General features: G+C 44.5%; 2 protein-coding genes across 7 annotated transcripts; one reads left to right on the plus strand and one right to left on the minus strand.

Annotated features, from left to right (window-relative positions):
- Window positions 1–327: 327 nt before the first annotated feature.
- LOC120809432 (YY1-associated factor 2) lies at window positions 328–3,093 on the minus strand. Its single transcript, XM_040163232.2, has 4 exons — window positions 2,893–3,093; window positions 2,442–2,567; window positions 1,270–1,422; window positions 328–1,154 (listed from the first exon to the last, which is right to left on the minus strand). The coding sequence occupies exons 1-4, from the start codon at window positions 2,916–2,918 to the stop codon at window positions 914–916; spliced, it is 546 nt and encodes a 181-aa protein (XP_040019166.1). The 5' UTR covers window positions 2,919–3,093; the 3' UTR covers window positions 328–913.
- A 558-nt stretch (window positions 3,094–3,651) lies between these two features.
- Window positions 3,652–20,560, plus strand: LOC120809214 (uncharacterized). Of its 6 annotated transcripts, none has more exons than XM_078083497.1 (12): window positions 3,652–3,844; window positions 7,185–7,244; window positions 7,579–7,652; window positions 8,091–8,315; window positions 8,469–8,530; window positions 12,989–13,051; window positions 13,148–13,293; window positions 14,680–14,741; window positions 15,196–15,546; window positions 15,589–15,617; window positions 15,708–15,861; window positions 19,868–20,560. In XM_078083497.1, coding segments are annotated over exons 2-12 (1,344 nt in total). In that variant the 5' UTR covers window positions 3,652–3,844; window positions 7,185–7,243; the 3' UTR covers window positions 20,045–20,560. The 6 variants fall into 6 exon arrangements, with proteins under 6 accessions (XP_077939623.1, XP_077939624.1, XP_077939619.1 ...); XM_078083498.1 differs by having other exon boundaries at window positions 15,589–15,604; window positions 15,725–15,861; XM_078083493.1 differs by having other exon boundaries at window positions 15,589–15,861.
- The last annotated feature ends 92 nt before the right edge of the window (window positions 20,561–20,652 follow it).

Here is a 20,652-nt window from a genome sequence, read left to right on the forward strand (position 1 = left end):
CTAAGACCTCCCGCCACACGAACAGTTTCTTCCCGTCGGCAGTCGGGCTCATCAACAGAGCCGGTCCCCCACTGCCTGACTATAACATTCCACCGGTCACTTTATTTCATATTGCACACGTCACTAACTTTTATTATTTTATTTTAAGCTAACCCATAGCCTTATACTACTAATACATAGCATTATTTATTTTTTCTGCTGTTACGCACCAACCACCAAGTCAAATTCCTTGTATATCTGACATATTATGGCAATAAATGTTTCCTGATATAAACCATTCTCTAGATGAAACCATGCTTAACTCTACCAAGTGAAAGAGAAGCATACTTAGAACAAATATTTAGTATATTTACTCAGATGTTAGACAGTAAAAAAAAAAAATTATGGCATTCAAAGCAATAAAATGAGAGCTGGATAAAGCAAACAACCAGCAGTGTTATGATTTACTGATAATGGAAAAAAGGTCAACGCTAAAAAATGTTAAACATAGAACGCCATTAAGTGCAAATAAAACTCAACTGTTAACAAAACTCAAGGGTGAACAACACTTGTGAGATTCTCATTTTCTTTCACAATCCGTCAAGCAATCTGTGCAGCAACGACCGACGCAGTGTGACGCTGACGCAAAACTGAAGTGTTAAAACACAAGTAACTACAAAACGTGGCAAAAATCCAGGATTTAATGCTACGGTTTAATTCTTTCAGTTCATCGCGACAGTTCTTGTTCTCGAGCACACAGCAGACTCCTGAACTCTTTTGTCATGGAAAAGGCAGTGAAAGATATCGTCCTGAAAAGAGGTCAACGCGGTCATGTTTGAATTTGTACTTTCATTAATGCAAGTGGAGGTTGAATCTCCGGTTGAGGCCGTAGGGAGGGCAGGAAGACGGGTTGTGCTGCCTGGGAGCGTGGAGGTTAGTGTGTCTCTCCGTTCACCGGCGATCCTTCTGCGTGGGGCGTAGTGCATCTGGAGACTCCTCGTTCAGTGTTATCGGAGCTTGAGCCACTTTGACTGTGTTGGTCCGCTGAGGCGGCGCTTGTCGGCGTGGAGGTGGGTTTGGCTTTCTCCTTAAAGTCTGTGATTATTACTGTCAAGTCTCCAACTGTGACCTCCAGATGCTGCGCGCTGCTCCGGTCTATGTTTTTTAACCTGGGCCTGGTGGGGAGACAAACCAACAGAAACAAAACACATTTGAGATCAACTCGGTGACGCGATCGGAGACCACTGAATATGACGAGTGATTCCACCATTTACTTTATAAACAAATTACCTCATCTTTTTATGGCCTTTCTTTTTCAGTGTTGGTTCTTTATCACTTTTGTCTTTCTCTGATTTTTCTTTCTTCTCCTTTTTGGGGAGCGTGGGTGGCGCAAACTGCTGATTCGCTTGCTGTGAAACCAGCTGAGAAACAGGCCGTGGTTTTCTAAAAGAGACAAAAAAAAAAACAGTCAATGGGCTGATAGTTACTTACTATAGTATCCAGGGGCACACAGGTAGGGTGTGCGCCAATGTACTGTGTTACTATTCAAATTTGACTAGGAAGCTAAAAAGAGATCCTTTCCTGCACCACATCACTCACAATTCGAAAAAAGAAATCCATGGTTAATTTACAGTGTAGAATTACATTTGTAAATTTGAGGCTTCAGCAGTTTGTCAAATAAAGTGGGCATGTTTCAAAAATGTTCACTAGGTTTCCTTGATAACAGCAGGGGAGCTATAGTAACATTAAAAGGTCTTTGAACATGAGAAACCATTAGTTAACGAATTGGTCTCAATGTCCACCGCCTGCTGTTTTAAGACAGACTTGAAAACAAACAAATTTATCGTTTTTGAACGGATATTCTTAAAAAGGTATTAAAGCAAATTAAAATATTTCCCCTGCATTGTGCAAACCCCCCCATGTGTTCCCAAGCTCATGAAGACCCAGTCTGTTTATATTCAACCCATGCTTTAAAAACAGGAGGATCATTAGGTTGCGTTTGCCACTGGACTTTTATGCTGCAATACAAAATACAATAAATCATTTCATCACTTGGCTTTTTGTAGAGTGAACCGGTACTTTAGCTTGCAGTTATTTAGTTATTTTTAGAGATTTTGCACAATGAACTCAATTGGATTAGAATGATGAGGATTGGACAATACTGTGTGTAACTTTGGAATACACCCACAGAACACGCACACATTAAGTTTTATTTCGATTTTCACTTACTAACCCTTTTTAAGGAAATTGTAAGGACATGACCTGCGTGGTTCTACACTCAGCCACTATTTAAGCTGGAACAATAAAGCTCCCGCAGGCCTGCTGTAATCGCTCTGTGTAACGTTGCCCCATAAACCCGCTGCTCACTCCCTGCACTTCTTTACCGTTAATTCATGCAATTAGAAATCATTCTGCAGGGCTTCGGGGGGGTTGTACTAACGACCCGCTGCAGCAATCCTTACCGAGTGGACGTACCCTTCCTGACATCACACATCATGCACTTGAACGCCTCGGCGGTGTTCCTGAACGTGCAGACGCTACAGTCCCAGAAGCCATCGTCGGCGGGGGGCTTCGATTGCCGCTTTGGCCTTCAGACAAAAACAAAACAAAAACACTGTGATAACGCCATATTTTTTTTGTTGCAACGAGCGCAATGATTTCAGAGAAACCCCCCTCTGCCGGGTTGGGCACCGGAACAGGAAAGACACGACTCTAAAAGTTCTTATACTGCTCAGAGGTCAGTCACTGAGGATCTTGGGAGATTTCACTTCACGCAGGCAGTTTGCCCCTTATTAAAGCATCAGCGCGCCGCCATGAACAGTTTAAAAAAAAAAGGTCCATCCATTGAGCGAGCTTTCTGCTCTCAAACGGCCCGATAAAGTCTCCGTTCACAGATACTAACGGCAGTTTTACCTTGTGGGGCTCTTCTTGTCACCCATTTAACGAAACTTCGACTCAATGAGTGGAAAAAGGATCGATGTTACAAGTGAAAAAGACGCATTTAGCTGCTATTCAGCTGTCGTGGAAACTCCTGTCGAGCCCGGTCACGTGACGCGGGTTCACCCAATCGCCTTTGAGGTGATCAGCACGAACAGAAGCGGCGACGCGCGTCACGCGACCATAGACGCATTTGTACATTTGTACACTATTGATGACGAATGGCGGGGTAAAAATGTCCATAGCGGGTTGTAGATCGGAACTCTGTACAATGATGCATTAAAAAAACGTGAAACAATATATTAATATACAAATAATCTCAAGCAATGTAGAAATGTAGCTGTTTCAAAATATAATTTTAAAAGCTAGAATTATACTTTAATGATTCTCCTCGGTATATCTGTACTTTACACTTCTACTCCGCAACATTTTAGGGTCAAAGTGTCTTATTTGTGGTTTTATTTAATGTATGGGAGGGACACGGTGAGATACATGTCAGGCGTATACGATTGTGCACATGTATCATTATTTTAAGAAACTAAAATACGTTGTTATTTAATCAATTTCCCAACCGTGTGTTGCACATGACAAGTAACACAATTACTAAAATACAACACTGCATTTTATTGCTTTCTAAAGCATTTCATCTATTTAAGAAGGCTGCTGAGTTATTTTACATAATTTCTACTTTTACACAAGTATAAAGAATTGCTGGACGACATTCCCTCCCTTCGCCTGTAGGGGGCAGCACCGCGTGGTTTGTGTCGTTCAACGAAGAAGAGCAGACAGGAAACTGGTGGACGCTGATGCTTCTGCAACGCCATTGTAGATATTTTCTTTCACTTTTGATTTTTTTTCATTGGGATTACAGTATAAGTCCTTTAGCGTTACGAGAAATGTAACCGGACTATTAATTAATCTTCATTTGGTGAGTGAGCTTTTCTCAAGTCTTCCTCTTTGCTCGGTGATGCTAACAGTGCTATTAGCCTGTGGGCTTTCCCATCCAGGCAAACGAAAATCAAAATGCGCCCAATCTTTATCAAAGCAGCTTTGTCCCATTTGGGTACTTTGGTGTTGTAACGTTACTGAAGAAACGTTCAGTAACAGTTCCGAGTGTTTACGGAAGCCTTATGCAAGCCTTATTAAGGCTTATGAAAAGAGAGCAGCCCGTTGATAAATAACGTAAATAAATAATAAATAACAGAATAGATAAATAACTAGACCATAGATGGCTGCGCGTGGACAACGCGAGGCTCAGCGTCTCTCCAGAATTAGCAAAATAGTAGTTTTCTGCCTATTTCTTTCGAGTCTGTTCACTCAGAACAGTCTTGCGATTATCTCATATAGCCGTCAGCAACTTTTGGATATCGAAAAGTGGTCGATTTCGACCACTTTATCGACGGTCTCCGGCTCATTCCAGAGATCTCCAAGACAGCGGTAGTTACCAACCCGGCTACGCCGGCCGGAAGTGCTCACAGGCGGCGTCGAGACCGTAAACAAAGGCGGGGGAAGCGAGGATGGAAAATGGATGAATGCGGCGGCGGATCACCACTGATAAATGGATTATAGACTGCAACGTCATGATTTTCACGGAAACATGGCTCAATCTACTGTTGCTGCTAATGCTAAACTGGCAATGAAAGAACTGCATACTGCCATTAGCAAACAACAAACTTTACATCCGGAGGCAGCCTTCATTGTTGCGGGTGACTTTAACCACTCCAACCCGAAGACTGTACTCCCCAAATTCCACCAACATGTCTCCTGCCCCACGAGAGGAGACAAGACTTTGGACAAGGTCTATACCAACATGGCTGATTCCTACAAGGCAGCCCCCCTCCGCCACCTAGGACAGTCTGACCACCTCTCCTTGTTTCTTCTCCCGAAATACACACCACTCATCAAACGTGTGAAACCCACAGTGAGGACAGTTAAAGTGTGGCCAGAGGGAGCAGACTCTGCACTACAGCTTCGGTTCGAACACACAGACTGGAGTGTGTTTGCCACTCAGGCCACACTGGACTCCCACACGGACATAGACTCCTATGCCTCTTCCGTTCTGGACACCAACATCGACCGTGTCACCACACTTAAAACAAATTACCACCTTCCCCAACCAGAAGCCATGGATGAACAAAGAGGTCCACCTACTGCTGAAGGCACGAGACACCGCTTTCAGATCAGGTGATGCTCAAGCCTACAGTTCATCCAGGGCTGACCTGAAGAGGGCATCAAGCAGGCCAAGCACTGCCACAAGCTAAGGATTGAGGAGCACTTCAAGAACAACTCCGACCCCCGTCGCATGTGGCAAGGCCTCCAGGCCATAACAGACTACAAACCCACCAACACCACCCCCCAAAACAATGATGCCTCCTTCCCTGACGAGCTCAACAGCTTTTATGCACGCTTCGACAGGGACAACCAGGAGGCCGCCACCAAGGCTGCGCTCACTTCAGACCACCAGCCCCTCACACTCTCCTCCACCGACGTGTGTGCTGCACTGTGCAGGATTAATGCACGTAAGGCTGCTGGCCCTGATGGCGTTCCCAGACGCGTGCTCAGGGCCTGTGTTGGGCAGCTAGCTGAGGTCCTGACTGACATATTCAACCTGTCACTAGCCCAAGCTACTGTCCCCACGTGCTTTAAAACCACCTCCATCGTGCCAGTGCCAAAGCACTCCACCGCAGTGAGCCTAAATGACTTCCGCCCAGTTGCACTCACTCCAACCATCATGAAGCGCTTCGAGAGGCTGGTCCTGGCTCAACTCAAAACCTGCCTACCACCCACACTGGACCCCTTCTAATTCGCCTACCGCAAGAACAGGAGTACGGAGGATGCCATCTCCTCGGCATTACACTCCGCCCTTTCTCACCTGGACAATAACAACAGCTATGTGAGGATGCTGTTCGTAGACCTCAGTTCAGCTTTCAACACTGTCATCCCCTCCAAACTAATCACGAAACTCAGTCACCTGGGTATCAACACTTCCCTCTGTAACTGGATACTGGACTTCCTATCCAACAGACCCCAGTCTGTTAGGGTAGAGAACCACACCTCCTCAACCCTCATGCTGAACACCGGCGTGCCACAGGGCTGTGTGCTAAGTCCCCTCCTCCACTCCCTCTTCACCTACGACTGCCCACCTGCACACGGTTCTAATACCATTGTCAAGTTTGTAGACGACACAACGGTGATTGGCCTCATCAGTGACAACTATGAGTCGGCCTACAGAGAGGAGGTCCAGCACCTGGCGGTGTGGTGCGCCGACAACAACCTGGCTCTCAACACCAAAGAGCTAATTGTGGACTTCAGGAAGAAAACTGGCACACACATCCCCATCCACATCAACGGGACGGAGGTTGAGCGTGTCGCCAGCTTCAAGTTCCTGGGTGTCCACATCTCTGAGGACCTCTCTTGGACCCTCAACACCTCATCCCTGGTAAAGAAAGCACACCAGCGTCTCTTCTTCCTGAGGAGACTGAAGAAGGCCCATCTGTCTCCTCAGATTCTAGAGAATTTCTACCGCTGTACCATAGAGAGCATCCTTACAAACTGCATCTCAGTACGGTACGGCAGCTGCTCTGTCGTGGACCGTAAATCACTGCAGAGGGTGGTGAAAACTGCCCAACGCATCACCGGTTCCTCCCTCCCCACCATCGAGGCAGTCCAGAGAAAGAGATGTCTGCGGAGGGCACGCAGCTCTCACCCCAGCCACAGACTGTTTGCCCTCCTCCCCTCTGGGAGGCGCTACAGGGTGCTCCGTTCCCGGACCAGCAGGTTCAGGAACAGCTTCATCACTGCGGCTGTCACTCTACTGAACTCTGCCCCCCCACACACACATCTCCCTCAGTGACTGTACTCCCCCCTCCACCCTGGCTTGACTGCCACACCCTCCTCCAGCCACTGAACATTTGCACTGTTATTGTATATCCATTTCTTACTGTTCATATTGCATAACTATTTCTTACTGTACATATTTATTCACTTATTACACTTTACATATGCACATACTCTGCACTTTTTGCTATTTTGCACTTCTGGTTGGATGTTAAACTGCATTTCGCTGCCTCAGTACTTGTACCCTGTGCAATGACAATAAAGAATCTAATCTAATCTAATGTGGATGCTGGCTGGTTGCGAGCCCATTAATTGAGTTTGTGTGTGTGTGTGTGTGTGTGTTATTTTGATTCTCTAACTAATGTGTACATTCTAAAAACTGGTTTATATTGTTTCACTTAAACAACATATCATTTCCCCCCCTATTCTAGTTTGATCACTTCCAATTGAACTGCGCATACCAGACAAGGAACCACAATCATCCTCCCACAGTAAGTGAAAACAAGTTTTTTTTATGACATTTTGACTGTCATCAGAGGACAATGTCTGCGTTTTGAGTCATCACCACCTGTCTATGCAGCCTGCAGCTGGATACTGGACACATGGCCAATGAGTTTGATTTGCAGACTGTTGCTGCTGACTCCAGTAATCACTTTGTTGATAAGAATAACTATTTTTCAGAATGATTGCACATCTTGAAGCATTATTCCGTGATGACATCGCCTATTTTTGAACACACTCACTCAAGAAATGTTTAGTCAGTGGTTCTTCATAGCTGGACGTTGAACACGTGGTCTGACCAATGCACAACACTTTTCTTTGTAGTGGCATATCCGCATGATCAAAAATCGATCAGAAGGGTCTACGAAGAGCGCTTCCCTGCAATGGATTCCCGACAGGTAAGGGAAGATGTGATTTTGCATGGTTCCAAATATATTCGCTTGAAAAGCCCCTCAGATGGGTTAACAGCCAGTTGTATCATGCTGTTGCTTAAGCTGCATCCTTGGGGTTTTCTCACCTAGTCGGTATTCATAGCAGTTTTGAGTGTCCTTTCACTTTTTAATATTTTGGTAAATTAAAAAGTTATTTTAGGGGGTTATTGATGTCACATCCAATGTTTAATGTATCATAATGCTGCGGTCGCTCATATCATCGTCCAAATGATTTGGGTTGTGCCACGTTTTAATTAGACACATTAATTCTAAAGTTAATTTCTATCATATAAATGTTATTTTATTGTTTGAAATGGAGTTCATTCCCAAATTAATTCTTGTTTTTAAAGAGGAGGAGAGGCCATATCAATGTTATTTGCTCAATACGGTATTTTGTCATTTCAGGTGACTCTCCATCGGGTGGTCAATATTGTTGACGAGAGGAGCCCAATGCCTCGGCTACAAGTGGGATATGACAGACGTTTTGATGATGACCAGTGGTATGGCGGTCCTCAAAATTACCGCGATGCAAGAGAATGTTACGGAGATGAAGGCTTCCCGCCCAATGACCGTCGTCGCTACTTTGATGACAACCCACATTGCAATTTTCGCAGGAATATCTCACAAAATGTAAGAAAAGCTTGTTTGTGTCACATTTTCTTTGTGTGACAGGTGTAACAATTGCCAGAGCAGAGTGAAACCTTTTAGAAATGTCAATGTATCGGAGTCAGACTGACTCAGAAAGTTCACGAAAAGGGTGTTTAATCGTGATTCATTTTTCAGGAGGGTCCGTCCTCTCCACAGTGGTATGGCAGAGATGATTTGAGGCATCAGTTAGACTCGAGGTAAGTCCTAATGATATTTGTATTAATCTGATCATGTCAGATTGCAAACTGCTTGTGTAATGCATCTAAGTGGCCACATGGTGGAAGCAGAGTTCGGTCTTCATAAACCTGTTATTGGCCTGACATGTATTTATGACCATCATGTTGTGTGACCCTCCTTGCATGTGATATCATTGAGGGGGAAAGAATGGGTTAACCAAACTCATGTGTGTGTAACATCACTTTGGAACTTCTTTTCAAACAACTTTGTTGCCTTGGCAGAAAAGCATTACTTTAGGAGGAATTAGTATGTTTTTAAATGATCCGTGACCACATTGCGCTTGAGATAAGCCTAGAAGCCTACGACACACCACATACTCATCAACAGACACCTCGGCCACTTCAACAGTTTACGGGCCCAAGCTCCCCTTTCCAGGAGTCCTACCAGGCTAGAGAGGGGGACAAAGGGCACTAGTGTCTACTCACTCAGTCAAACAACCCCTCCACCCCCGCCTTCACCCCAACCTGAGAGCAGGTTTTTTATTTTTATGTTTTTCTAAAAATGCCAGCATCTTACGTACCCGTTAGATATGTAGTTATGCACAATGTGATATGGTTAAATGTTTGTACTTTCAAACATATACGATTTTTTGTGTTGCCGAAAACATAACCTCTGACCTTAAATATGTGGTACATACCTGATCATCAATGTTGTGTATCAATGCTGGCCTATTCAGCTGGTTGTCGAGCCTGTGTAGCATGTTAATTAATATCTGTTAAACCAAAATATTAGCATATATAAGCCTTGAGTAGAAAGTAAGAGCGGTCATTATAATTTATTATTTGACATTCTTTTTTTTTAATTGAGGGGTGTGACTCAAAAGCAGTGTGCTCTTATTTTATATTTGGGGGTGTTTTTTTAGCAAGTCATCGATGACGTTAGATAACAGCAACTGAGTGTATTTCTGCTAAACCAAAGATGCTTTTCGATTAGATGAAATCCTTGTTCTGTGATGCTTTGTTTACTGAAATTATTTCCTGTAATTAAATATTCACTGTGAAATAAGTTTCTAAGTACTTAGTTAATTCGACCATACTGCTGGACCGCTGCCCCAGTCAAACACCACGACACTTCAGGCAGTCAGAGCAAAGTGTGTCTTGTGTATGTTTTGGTCCTTTTCTGCACTGAGTTTATAAAATAGGATACATATCACTTCAGGCTCCAATCCTCGCACGTGACGGGCCTTCTGGTTATTTCTTAATTTCTTAGTCGCTCAGGGACTATCAGCATCAAGTGCATATTTCCAAGAGTATTTGTCATTTTTTTGGTTTTACAAAACCATGACTATGTTTTGATGTTAGTTTTGTACTGAATGGAAATTTAGTGCTTGTCAAAATGGCAGGCCGATTCTTGGTTGCTTCAAACAGACCTTGAGTCGTAAAGGTTTGAGGTCTCGTTAGACCTGCTCTTTGTTTGGGATGTGGCCTGAGTTCAGACAGAGGTCATAACAACCAGGTGCCTTTGGGTCATTTAAACCTCTGGACCTAAAAGGCTGTCGTCAGGACACACACACTAAAAACTGCTGGGTTATTTCATCTACCCAACCGCTGAGTTATGACATGTTCTACTCCTTATGGGTTATTTATAGGGGGGTTGGGGGTTTTTTGTGCAACTCATGCGCTGAGTCAAAATTCATCAACCCAACATACATCGGTTGATCCGGCAGCTGGGTTGTTTTGAACTCTATAATCAGGAAACATTTATTGACATAATATGTCAGACATACAAGGAATTTGACTTGGCGGTTGGTGCGTAACAGCAGACAGTACGACAATGGACGACAAGACAACAGTGCACGAGTAATAAAATAAAATCTAATGTAATATATAATGACTTATGTATATAAGTGTGTTGGAACTCCTGACATCACTTCAACGCTCCTTCACTCACACCAGGCTCTATGCACCCAGCCAACGTCTGACTGATCATCGTTCTAGCGAGGCAAATCCATAATAAAAGGTTTGTGGACACTACATATTTAACCGTTACCATCGAAGCCCACACACTGTAAACATTTTTTTTTTAGGTTTTTGTTCATTCAACTCATTTCCCTAATTGTACTTGAAATACCGAAGTTCAGTGATGATCTTATGAATACAATTGTAATGGTGTGAGCAATACAGATTTCGCAGTTGACTCAACTGTATGGCTGTGTGGCCCCTGCAAAAACGCGTAGGTAACCCCACACAGCCACCAACCTCTGACCCTACAGTGACACAAGAACAATCCATTTTGTATCAAGATGCCACGGTAAGAACGTTTTATCCTGCTTATATTCATCAGAATGTTTGTTAAATGACATCTTGAATAGGAAACTTGATAAATCCTACACATAGTATACATTGCTGCAGTAGTTTTAAGTGACTTAAAAAGCTATTGTTTATGGCTAAGTTTGGCTATCAGTAGTAAGCTAACCTTAGTTAGCTTAAAATAGCTAACGTTATAGCGGACTATAGACAGGCATGAAAATCCTGGGGGGGGGGGGTATGGCGGCAAATCACTGTCAAAATTGAGAGCGCAATTCAGGTTGATGCGCGCGCATAAATCAAACATCCGCGAGTAATCACTTTGTTGATAGGAATAACTATTTTTCAGAATGATTGCACATCTTGAAGCATGATTCCGTGATGACATCGTCTATTTTTGAACACACTCACTCAAGAAATGTTTAGTCAGTGGTCAGGAGGAATTAGTTTGTTTTTAAATGATCTGTGACCACATTGCGCTTGAGATAAGCCTAGGAGCTTAACCCCGCGCCATGCCGCTAAGTCCAGCATCAACACACCACGTACTCATCAACAGACACCTCGGCCACTTCAACAGTTTACGGGCCCAAGCTCCCCTTTCCAGGAGTCCTACCAGGCTAGAGAGGGGGACAAAGGGCACTAGTGTCTACTCACTCAGTCAAACGACCCCTCCACCCCCGCCTTCACCCCAACCTGAGAGCAGGTTTTTTTAATTATGTTTTTCTAAAAATGCCAGTATCTTACGTAACCGTTAGATATGTAGTTATGCACAATGTGATATGGTGAAATGTTTCTACTTTCAAACATATACGATTTTTTTGTGTTGCCGAAAACATAACCTCTGACCTTAAATATGTGGTACATACCTGATCATCAATGTTGTGTATCAATGCTGGCCTATTCAGCTGGTTGTCAAGCCTGTGTAGCATGTTAATTAATATCTGTTAAACCAAAATATTAGCATATATAAGCCTTGAGTAGAAAGTAAGAGCGGTCACTATAATTTATTATTTGACATTCTTTTTGGGTGAAAGCGCGACTGTAGCGCCGTTAGCTAGCTGGTTATGAAAAATGGACACCTGTTAAGTGTTTGTTGTTATGTTTATGTAAACAGGTGAGTTATAGCTCAGACTTGTTTTTGGTCCAGTAACTGTTTGCACATGTGTAGGTATGTATGTGGATATGTATCCATGCATGCTGGCACGCATGATTTCTTAATCCTTTATTACAATAAACTGTGTCTCTTTGGCTTGTGGACAAAACAAGAGATTTGAGGATGTCATCTTGTGGGTTTTTCAAAAATATTTTGACATTTTATTGACCAAAGAACTAATTGATTTAATATTTTACATAATTGACAGATTAATCAATATGAATGAAAATAATCGTTAGTTGCAGCCCTATTTTATTGATCGTGATTTAAACTTACAATTCATTTTATATTGTGGATATTTTATGATATATTAATTTTAGAATTCCAATATTTTTAAGTGTTAATTACATGATATGTGCTTTGCATGATCAAATATAGCATGTATTTTGTTACAGGTTTGTCGTTATTTTGACTCTGCATTTGGGTAGATTATATAACCAATGTATGTAGCAGAAATAACCCAGAATTGTAGTTAATTTGACTCTGCATTTGGGTAGAATATTTAACTCATCTGTTGGGTTGAAATGGACCAACCCATCGTGCTGGGTCAAGTTAACTACTGCTGGGCTGGTGCAATAGTGACCCAGCGGTTGAGTTATAAAACAACCCAAATTGGGTTATTTTTAACCCAACAGTTTTTAAGTGTGCAAGGTTGGCCTGGACTGAACACACAATGACCTTTCAGTGTTTTGTGCTCGACTATCATTGCATTAGTGCTTAGAGTGCTTTGTAACTTCAGCTTCATATTTAATCCCGACTCCGCCTACATTTGAAGACAAATATAGTGAAAGAAGACCAGTGCTGGTCCAACTGTTTCATGTTTCAAGGTGAAAAGAAACTTAATTCAACAAATTGATCAGGGCCTCACTGAGACTAAATATACGTCCCTGGGGTATTCTGTTTCTATATCCCATTTATTGCCATGACCTTTCTTTACCAATCAGTTGTCACCAGGCTGCAGAGCCATTTAGCATTTTGTATTTTTCATGCCTGCATTTTTCTTTCTGCACTTCCTTTAGAAACAGCGGCGGAAGCGGCCCTCATTTCCAAAGCTGCGGTCAAGTGTCGGGCCTTCCTCGGAGGTCAGTGCCTCACAGAACCAAGCAGGGCTTGAGATCAGGGGTCTGATTTGAGCTCTAAGGATAGGGCCTTCTAAACGTTTATCCTTGTGACGGCAGTCACAGTCCTCCGCCAGTAGCAGTCAAACGGCGGAGGAGGGCAGCCCGTCCGCCTGCACCTGTCCGCTCCAGATCGAACACCAGCAGCCGCAGCTTCTCCCACGACCGAGAGAAAGGCTTCCCCCCCCAGCCGGCCCAGCAGAGATGTAAGTATTAAGTCGTCTTCAAGTTTTTCCCCACGTGGCAGGAAGGGACCGCTGCCGGCCGAGCAGGAAGGGTCGTCGCAGTGTTGTGTTAATCACATCCGGCACATGGCTGGAAACCCGGAAGAGCATCGGAGTGCTACTCGGTGGTAAATTCATGCAGATCGACGACCGTGTTTGTCCTCGCAGCTGTTACCGTCTCTGTCCGATGGCAGCGACTGCTTCACCAAAGCACAGGTATAATTATAACGTCTGAAGGCATTAAACCTATCCAGGTGAAGCATCTGTTTTCAGAAGTGAAGGGTCAGGGTGTGCTGAAAGACGTTAAGACGTTAATTACACAAACACCACGCACACACTTCCTGAGGCTGGGAAAAAGGATAGCCTGGGTTTATTGGGGTGGCTTTGTTGAATATTCAGAATTCAACTTTTTCTGCAGGTCATGCGCTGGCTTTACAATGGCTTCAGAAGCCATTTGAGTCTCAACTTTTACCAACTCTCCCTCGTGACTTCTACAGGGTTTAAAACTTAAATGACGGATGCCATTTATCCAATTTAAAGTGATCTGGCAAAACCGGTAAGATGAGCCCAAGACTGTGCTCCCTTTGAAGACGCAATAAAAGTGTGAGAAAACAGTCGCACCCCACCACTCTGCTCCCATCTGGCATGCTAATTAGGCCACCTCTGCTAACTTCACAAAAATAGGGTTTTAGTCATCGGGGTCTGCACACACGGCTTTGTCCTACACCCACAAGCTCTAGTCTGTGTCTTTTAGCAGAATCTCGGCCTACGATGATGCTTCATTTAGGCAAGCAGCATGGCTTGCCTAAATGTGCCATAAAGGCACTCAGACTAGGATGGAGATTACAAGTCGTATCAGCTGTGGGAGATTCCTTCTGTTAAAAACAAACAACATGGTCATTATTTTTCTAGACACATTGGAGCCGGCAAGGGACAATATTTCAATCCAGGCCCAGCTGAACTCCTCAACCACTGTTGTGTGGGAGGCTCCAACAAGGGACTATTAAAAAAACCCATTGACTTATCCTTTTCAGCTGCCTCATAACGCCTCGGTTTCACAACGACAAGTGAGTCATTGTTTGACGGCTCACAGTACAGAGTGATTGCTCACCAGGGTATTAAAAGAAATGTACTATTTTCCACTTATTAGACAGCCCTGTGGAACTAAGTCAGGAACGTGTGCTTGTGACCTTTTCCAGATTTGAATCAGAGATGCTGCATTTATCTTGGCATGCGTCCCAGCTCACCAAACCAAGGGTTTATTTAAATACGCAGCAGATTTAAATCAGAGATGGCCTTGGTCGTCACCACTATTTTTTACTTGGACCTCTTTACCTTCTGGTGCATCTCATGATGCTTTCTCCATAGATCTGCCCAGTGTGATGATGAGCTCTGTGGAGGAGTCGACTCGCAGCTCAGGCTGCTCAAAGGTAAGAAAAAGAGTAAAAGAACCATGAAGTAAGCTATGAAGTTCATGCCACCACAGTTTTATTTCAGCGCTTTTAGCGTCCAACTTTCAGGTCTTAGTTTGTCCCTTAATTAATCAATATGTTTTTTTAAATGGTTTGCTTGACTTAATCCACTGTGTTGTTGTGTCAGTGCATCTCTAAGATAGAACACGACATCTAGTACATGTAAAGTGAACAGGACCAAACTACCAGTAAGCTACAGTAAAGACTGAAATAACACATGTGTCATGTGGGCATTGACTTTGATCTTTGACTGTACGGGTCCTTTAATCAGAGGGATCTGCGGCATACGGCGTGTCTTATATTTTTTCCGTTGTCATGCATAGCGAGCTTGCACATGCACCGAAACTTCAACACTTTGAAATCAGAACCAGTGACTTCTGTTCTAACCTTTTTTTAACCTTTGACCCACCAGGAAAAAGCTTCTGTAGCGGAGACTGAGGAGGCGGTGGCTGCCGGCGTTGAGACTGATGAGGCGGTGGGTGCCGGCGTCGAGACTGAGGAGGCAGTGGCTGCAGGCGTCGAGACTGAGGAGGCAGTGGCTGCAGGTGTCGAGACTGAGGAGGCGGTGGCGGCAGGCGTCGAGACTGACGAGGCGGTGGCGGCAGGCGTCGAGACTGAGGAGGCGGTGGCGGCAGGTGTCGAGACTGAGGAGGTGGTGGCGGCAGGCGTCGAGACTGAGGAGGCGGTGGCTGCAGGCGTTGAGACTGAGGAGGCGGTGGCTGCCGGCGTGGAGACTGAGGAGGCGGTGGCTGCCGGCGTGGAGGCGGTGGCTGCCGGCGTGGAGACGGCGGCTGCCGGCGTGGAGACGGCGGCTGCCGGCGCGGAGACCGAGGAGGCGGCGGCTGCCGGCGCGGAGACCGAGGAGGCGCCGGCTGCCGGCGCGGAGACCGAGGAGGCGCCGGCTGCCGGCACGGAGACCGAGGGGGCGCCGGCTGCCGGCACGGAGACCGAGGGGGCGCCGGCTGCCGGCGCGGAGACCGAGGGGGCACCGGCTGCCGGCGTGAAGCTGACACCGGAGGAAGCCTTTCAGGCTCGCTGGTCGGAGGCCGTTATTGCCAAGGTTCTGGAAATCGAGACGGTAGGACAATTTATCTCTGTGAAATGACCTTGTGTTGACCTCAATTCTCTCAACTCTACAAAATCCACCTTTTGTCCCTGCCTTCTTCGTTTGAGCTGAGCCTCTCAGAACGTTCTGACAGCAAAACATTTTCAGCTGCTTCAGCTTCATCTTCAACAAGGAGAAATCAACGTTCTAGTTGTTTCAGCATACGGGAAGAAATAATAAATAAAAGGCCTGAAATAAGAGAATCATCGTGCGACAGACGTGTCTGAGCAGCTGAAACCTGTACTGTGTCTTTACTGTAACATCTGCCCTGTCGCATCCATGGCTGCTGACGATTGGGACTGAGCCCATCTGGGGGGTGGACAGAGCTGCATCTCAGACCACCTGCTTTAAGGGAACGGCTCCAATCCGCTGCTCAATATACACCAAAATATTCCACTACATCCTTTTTAGTCTTTCCATTAGTTGGTACCAGCACGGTCTCAATAGCTCTGTAAGCATTGGGCCGCATTATTTGTTACACCAGCATAGTCCCACTCATTATATTTTGGCCTAGCACTTGATGTAATGAGTACTTTGAATTGGTGGTTCAGGGTTATAAATTACAATAGTGACCACAAATTCATGGACACAGTAAACACTTTGTTATGACATTTCTGTAAGCCATAGATGACCAATGGGGCCATTTATCAATCTCTGCACCAACCGCGGAACCAATCTGAGCCTGTAAAATGATAAGATCAACAACAGCATAGAAAATATCCAGTCAATACTGAGCTTAAGTGCCTGGTTGTAATTTTCAGGGGAGTCCATTCATCATCCCAATCAGCGCAAATGAAACATATCCATTTCAACTATTAGCCCCTCTGTCGAGAGGTCCGGTTTGCAGCTTGAGTGATTAGAATGGCTTTTAATATCCCCTAATGTGTACCAGCCCTCGAGTCATTACCCCACTTCCCCTGTTATGCAGGACCCCTGCCTGGAACAGAGCCTCACTAAATGTCCATGTGAGTGCCTTATGTATAATCTCACTCAAACTGCCGTCTTCTCATTGCCCACCCGGTACCCCAGCACCTTCCTGTGTGTGTGTGTGTGTGTGTGTGTGTGTGTGTGTGTGTGTGTGTACAATTTGGATGCAAACATCCGATTTGGGCAGAAGCCCACTTTGTGAGGCTCCTCCTTTCGGGCCCCTGGTGTTGCCGTTTCTCTCGGGGCTCCAGCCCATCCTGTGTGGCCCCATGGTATCGCGGTTAAAGATTAGGGCTGTGTGGGGCCGGTGTTGTTGGCGGCAGAGGCAGAACCTCCACGCAACCTCTTCTCACAACATAGAGAGCACTCTGCCGGTTTGCTAGTGTGACGTGGGAGCAGTTTGTTTCGGCGGTGGAATAAATCTGCAGCGGGGCTCCTCGTTTCTTAACCCTTCACATGCAGAGTCATGTGCATGCAAGCACATGATTCTCATCATCGTTCATCACAGGAAACCTTTCTCAGAGCGTTCTTGTGTTTAAAACCGTGCATACCGGAGTCCCGCTGTGTGTCCTCTCGCGTCTTCAAACCCCTGAACTGATCTTTGCTTCGCCTTAATGATTCTCACTCACTTCCGCCCTGCAGGGGCCGAGGTGTGGAAATCCTCCCTGTGTAGTGTTAAATGAGGGTCATGTGACTTAAAAGCAGCCTGGGAAGGGACTCTCACATATTACGCTGCAGATGAAGACTGAAGGTATCCTGTGTTGTTGAATGAGTTTGCTCCGGTGGCCACACGTGTCGTTGTTCCTTGCGGTTGGGGCGGCAGACTATCATCATGCGGGGCAGCGACTGTGCTCGACTTGACGTGCAGACCTTAAATCATCCGATCCAAACATCTGGGATATTTCTCTCTGAGTCCACTGGCCTTCCTGAGTGTTTACAAGGCGTGTTGTGGTACTGTGTAGGGCTGTCAACGAATATTCTATATATGAATATATTTCAAATATTCAAATATGTGAAAAATTAATATTCAAATGTAAAAAAAATAATTTAAAAACACCTGACTACTGTGTATTGCATGAATAAAATAGACTAGATCGACTACAACAGCTTCATGCACTACTTTGATTATTTGCCGTTTCATGCCAATGAAAGGTTCCGTGTTTACTGCACAGCTCGCTCGGAGCGTTCAATGCTGGTACTGTAAAACCTTCAGTTTGACATATATAAGAATCGCAACCTTAAATTTCTTGCACAAGACTCTTGATCATCACTCAGCCTTTGTTTACTGTTGTCGTTCATTTAAACCGCTTTGCAGAGAGAGAGAGAGAGAGAGAGAGACAGATGGAGTCCTATTGTCCTGCTTTAGTCCCGGTGTGACGCGCAACAGGTGCGCAGACGAGCCCTTGAGCCTCACTGAGTGGTTCCCTTGTGGATCATAGTTTCCCTCCTAACGGTTATTTCTGTTGCTTTGACCTTTTCTGTGTGTTCAGGGCTCCACCCAGCTGAGTTCCCGCCCAGGTTTCAATGGGAGAGATCATCGCGATAAGGACCGTGGCATTTCTGTTGTTTTCCTGACGTGGTATAGACTTATTCAGTGTCACATTGGATTTGCTGTCCTCTTTCCCTCAGTAGTGGCGGCCATTCCTTCCAGTGAATCCAATATTACCGCAACCTCTCTTTGGTGAAATTACCACCGCTTACAGTTGAGTCACTTGACAGTCCTATTACGGATATACGAAAGCGTGTGTATGTAGGCAAAGTAACAGCCGCTGTGGTTTTCGATTTCCCCAGAACTGACAGAACCCTGGAACAGTTTCACTGGTTAACCTCACATTCTGCTCAAGACTGGACTCTGATTTAAGTCGACAGGCAGCATTTTTCTTTTCAAAGTTAACAGCGCTTATGCATTTCTGTCTGTTTTTATTACATTTAACAGAAAATTCATGTTCGATGAGATACTGTCAACTGATTTTTTTTTTTTTTGCTAAATGCACACGGCCCACAATCCTAAAAGGGTGATGAGGTGATCATGACACGGATATACAACTCCTGATCTAAACCGTACTTTGGAGAAGCACGTCTTCTCTCCTGTCACTCCACTATTGATGAAGCGATTCCATCCGGCTGTTTGTACGATTAAAGTACGGCAATAGTAATTCGATTTGATTTCTGACAGAGTGATTGTCTGCAAGCCACAGAGAAGCCTTCTGTCCCCTGATTAGAGGGGAGAGGTGATTTGTGCTGCATTAAGATAACCCTGGAGGACCCCGATGTCCCAGAGTGCCTCTTGACAGGCGGGTGGAGCCCTAAACTTTGAGTGCACAGCCCCGCAGTTAGGGTTAGGCAGTTAGCTCCCCCCCCCCCCCCCCCCCCCCCCCAGGTGATAAAGATGTTGTGAGCTTGCACCTGGGACTCTAATAAAGGACTTAACAGCCGTTTTGGGTCAGCAGTAAATATCCGAGAGGGATGTGAGAGCTTGTTACAATGTGGTGTGAAAGAATGCTACGGCACCAGTAACATACTCTGACACCTCATGTCCCCTTTGTGATGGGCCCACATGCACTTGAATGGGCTCGCATACACACATTCACACACCTGTTTCATGGAATTCACCAATTTACCAGAGCTGGGTTCATTAAGTTCCCAGTTAGGCGTTGACATGGGGGCCAGGTGAGTCGTTTTTAATGAGCTCTGAGATGGAGGCGCTTACTTATTCGTCAGCCAATTATAATTCTATTTTGTATTCTGTACGCATATATGTTCTATGTTCCTAAAATACCAACAAACTCAGTCACATGAGGGGCTCAGGTGGCAAAGATTAAACCAGACGGCTTTGATTAACTTGAAGGCCCAATCTTTGTTGTAGCTCATAACCAAAGAGTTACCACTGTACAGAAATTCAAATCACTCGACTCTCTAAACATGTGAATAACCATTTGATTTATTCCATAACAGTTCTACAAAAATGTTGGACTTTGTTTACCACACTAATTACTTCATTGTTTCTTGATGATGGATATTGACATCCTGAACATGATTGATTTGTGTGCAGCAATACAGGAGCGACTGTGAGACCTTCTGCATTGTGGTGAAGATGTTGTTGAACAAGGAGCCCCGTTTGGGTACTTTGCTGGAAGTTCCATTGGCCGAGAACCTGTCGGAGCTCAAAGATCGCTACCTGGACGCCCTGAAGGAGTTTGTGGAGAAGCTGCCAGACACCTCTGCATAAACGATAGTGTTACAAAACAATGCTATGTGTTAATATTCACCTGTATTACTATGTAAAAAAGAAAAGAAAAAAGATCTGGTAGTGACACAATAATTGTTCAAATTGCTGTGTGGTCACATTAGAAACATGTAGTACTTGAAGTTGTAAATTGCCATGTTACTGTTTCTGGAAAGAATTATACTTTTTAATATCCAGCTGGGATTTTTACTTTTTAAATAGAATATAAATGAAATATTTTCCTTGTCTCATTGTTGAATCCTACTCATAGTTGCCTATTACAACTGTGTATGTTACTGTTTCTGGAAAGAATTATACTTTTTAATATTCAGCTGGAATTTATACTTTTTAAATAGAATATAAATGAAATATTTTCCTTGTCTCATTTTTGAATGAACTGTTGTATTCAGTCTTTTGGGGTTTTATCAACTGTTTTACTCTACCAGTAATTATATTTCTTGCAGACAAGGCTGTTCAACTAACGACTGCTCACAACTGTATTAAATGGTATTCAGTCCATGTGTGGTTTCTTCAGTGCAGCGCTATTTTATACAGACAAATACTTCTTATACTGTATTGTCAAATATCTTGCAAATATCAAGTATTTCCAA

Source organism: Gasterosteus aculeatus, chromosome X (genome assembly GCF_964276395.1).
Source record: "Gasterosteus aculeatus chromosome X, fGasAcu3.hap1.1, whole genome shotgun sequence".
Classification (NCBI taxonomy): domain Eukaryota; kingdom Metazoa; phylum Chordata; class Actinopteri; order Perciformes; family Gasterosteidae; genus Gasterosteus; species Gasterosteus aculeatus.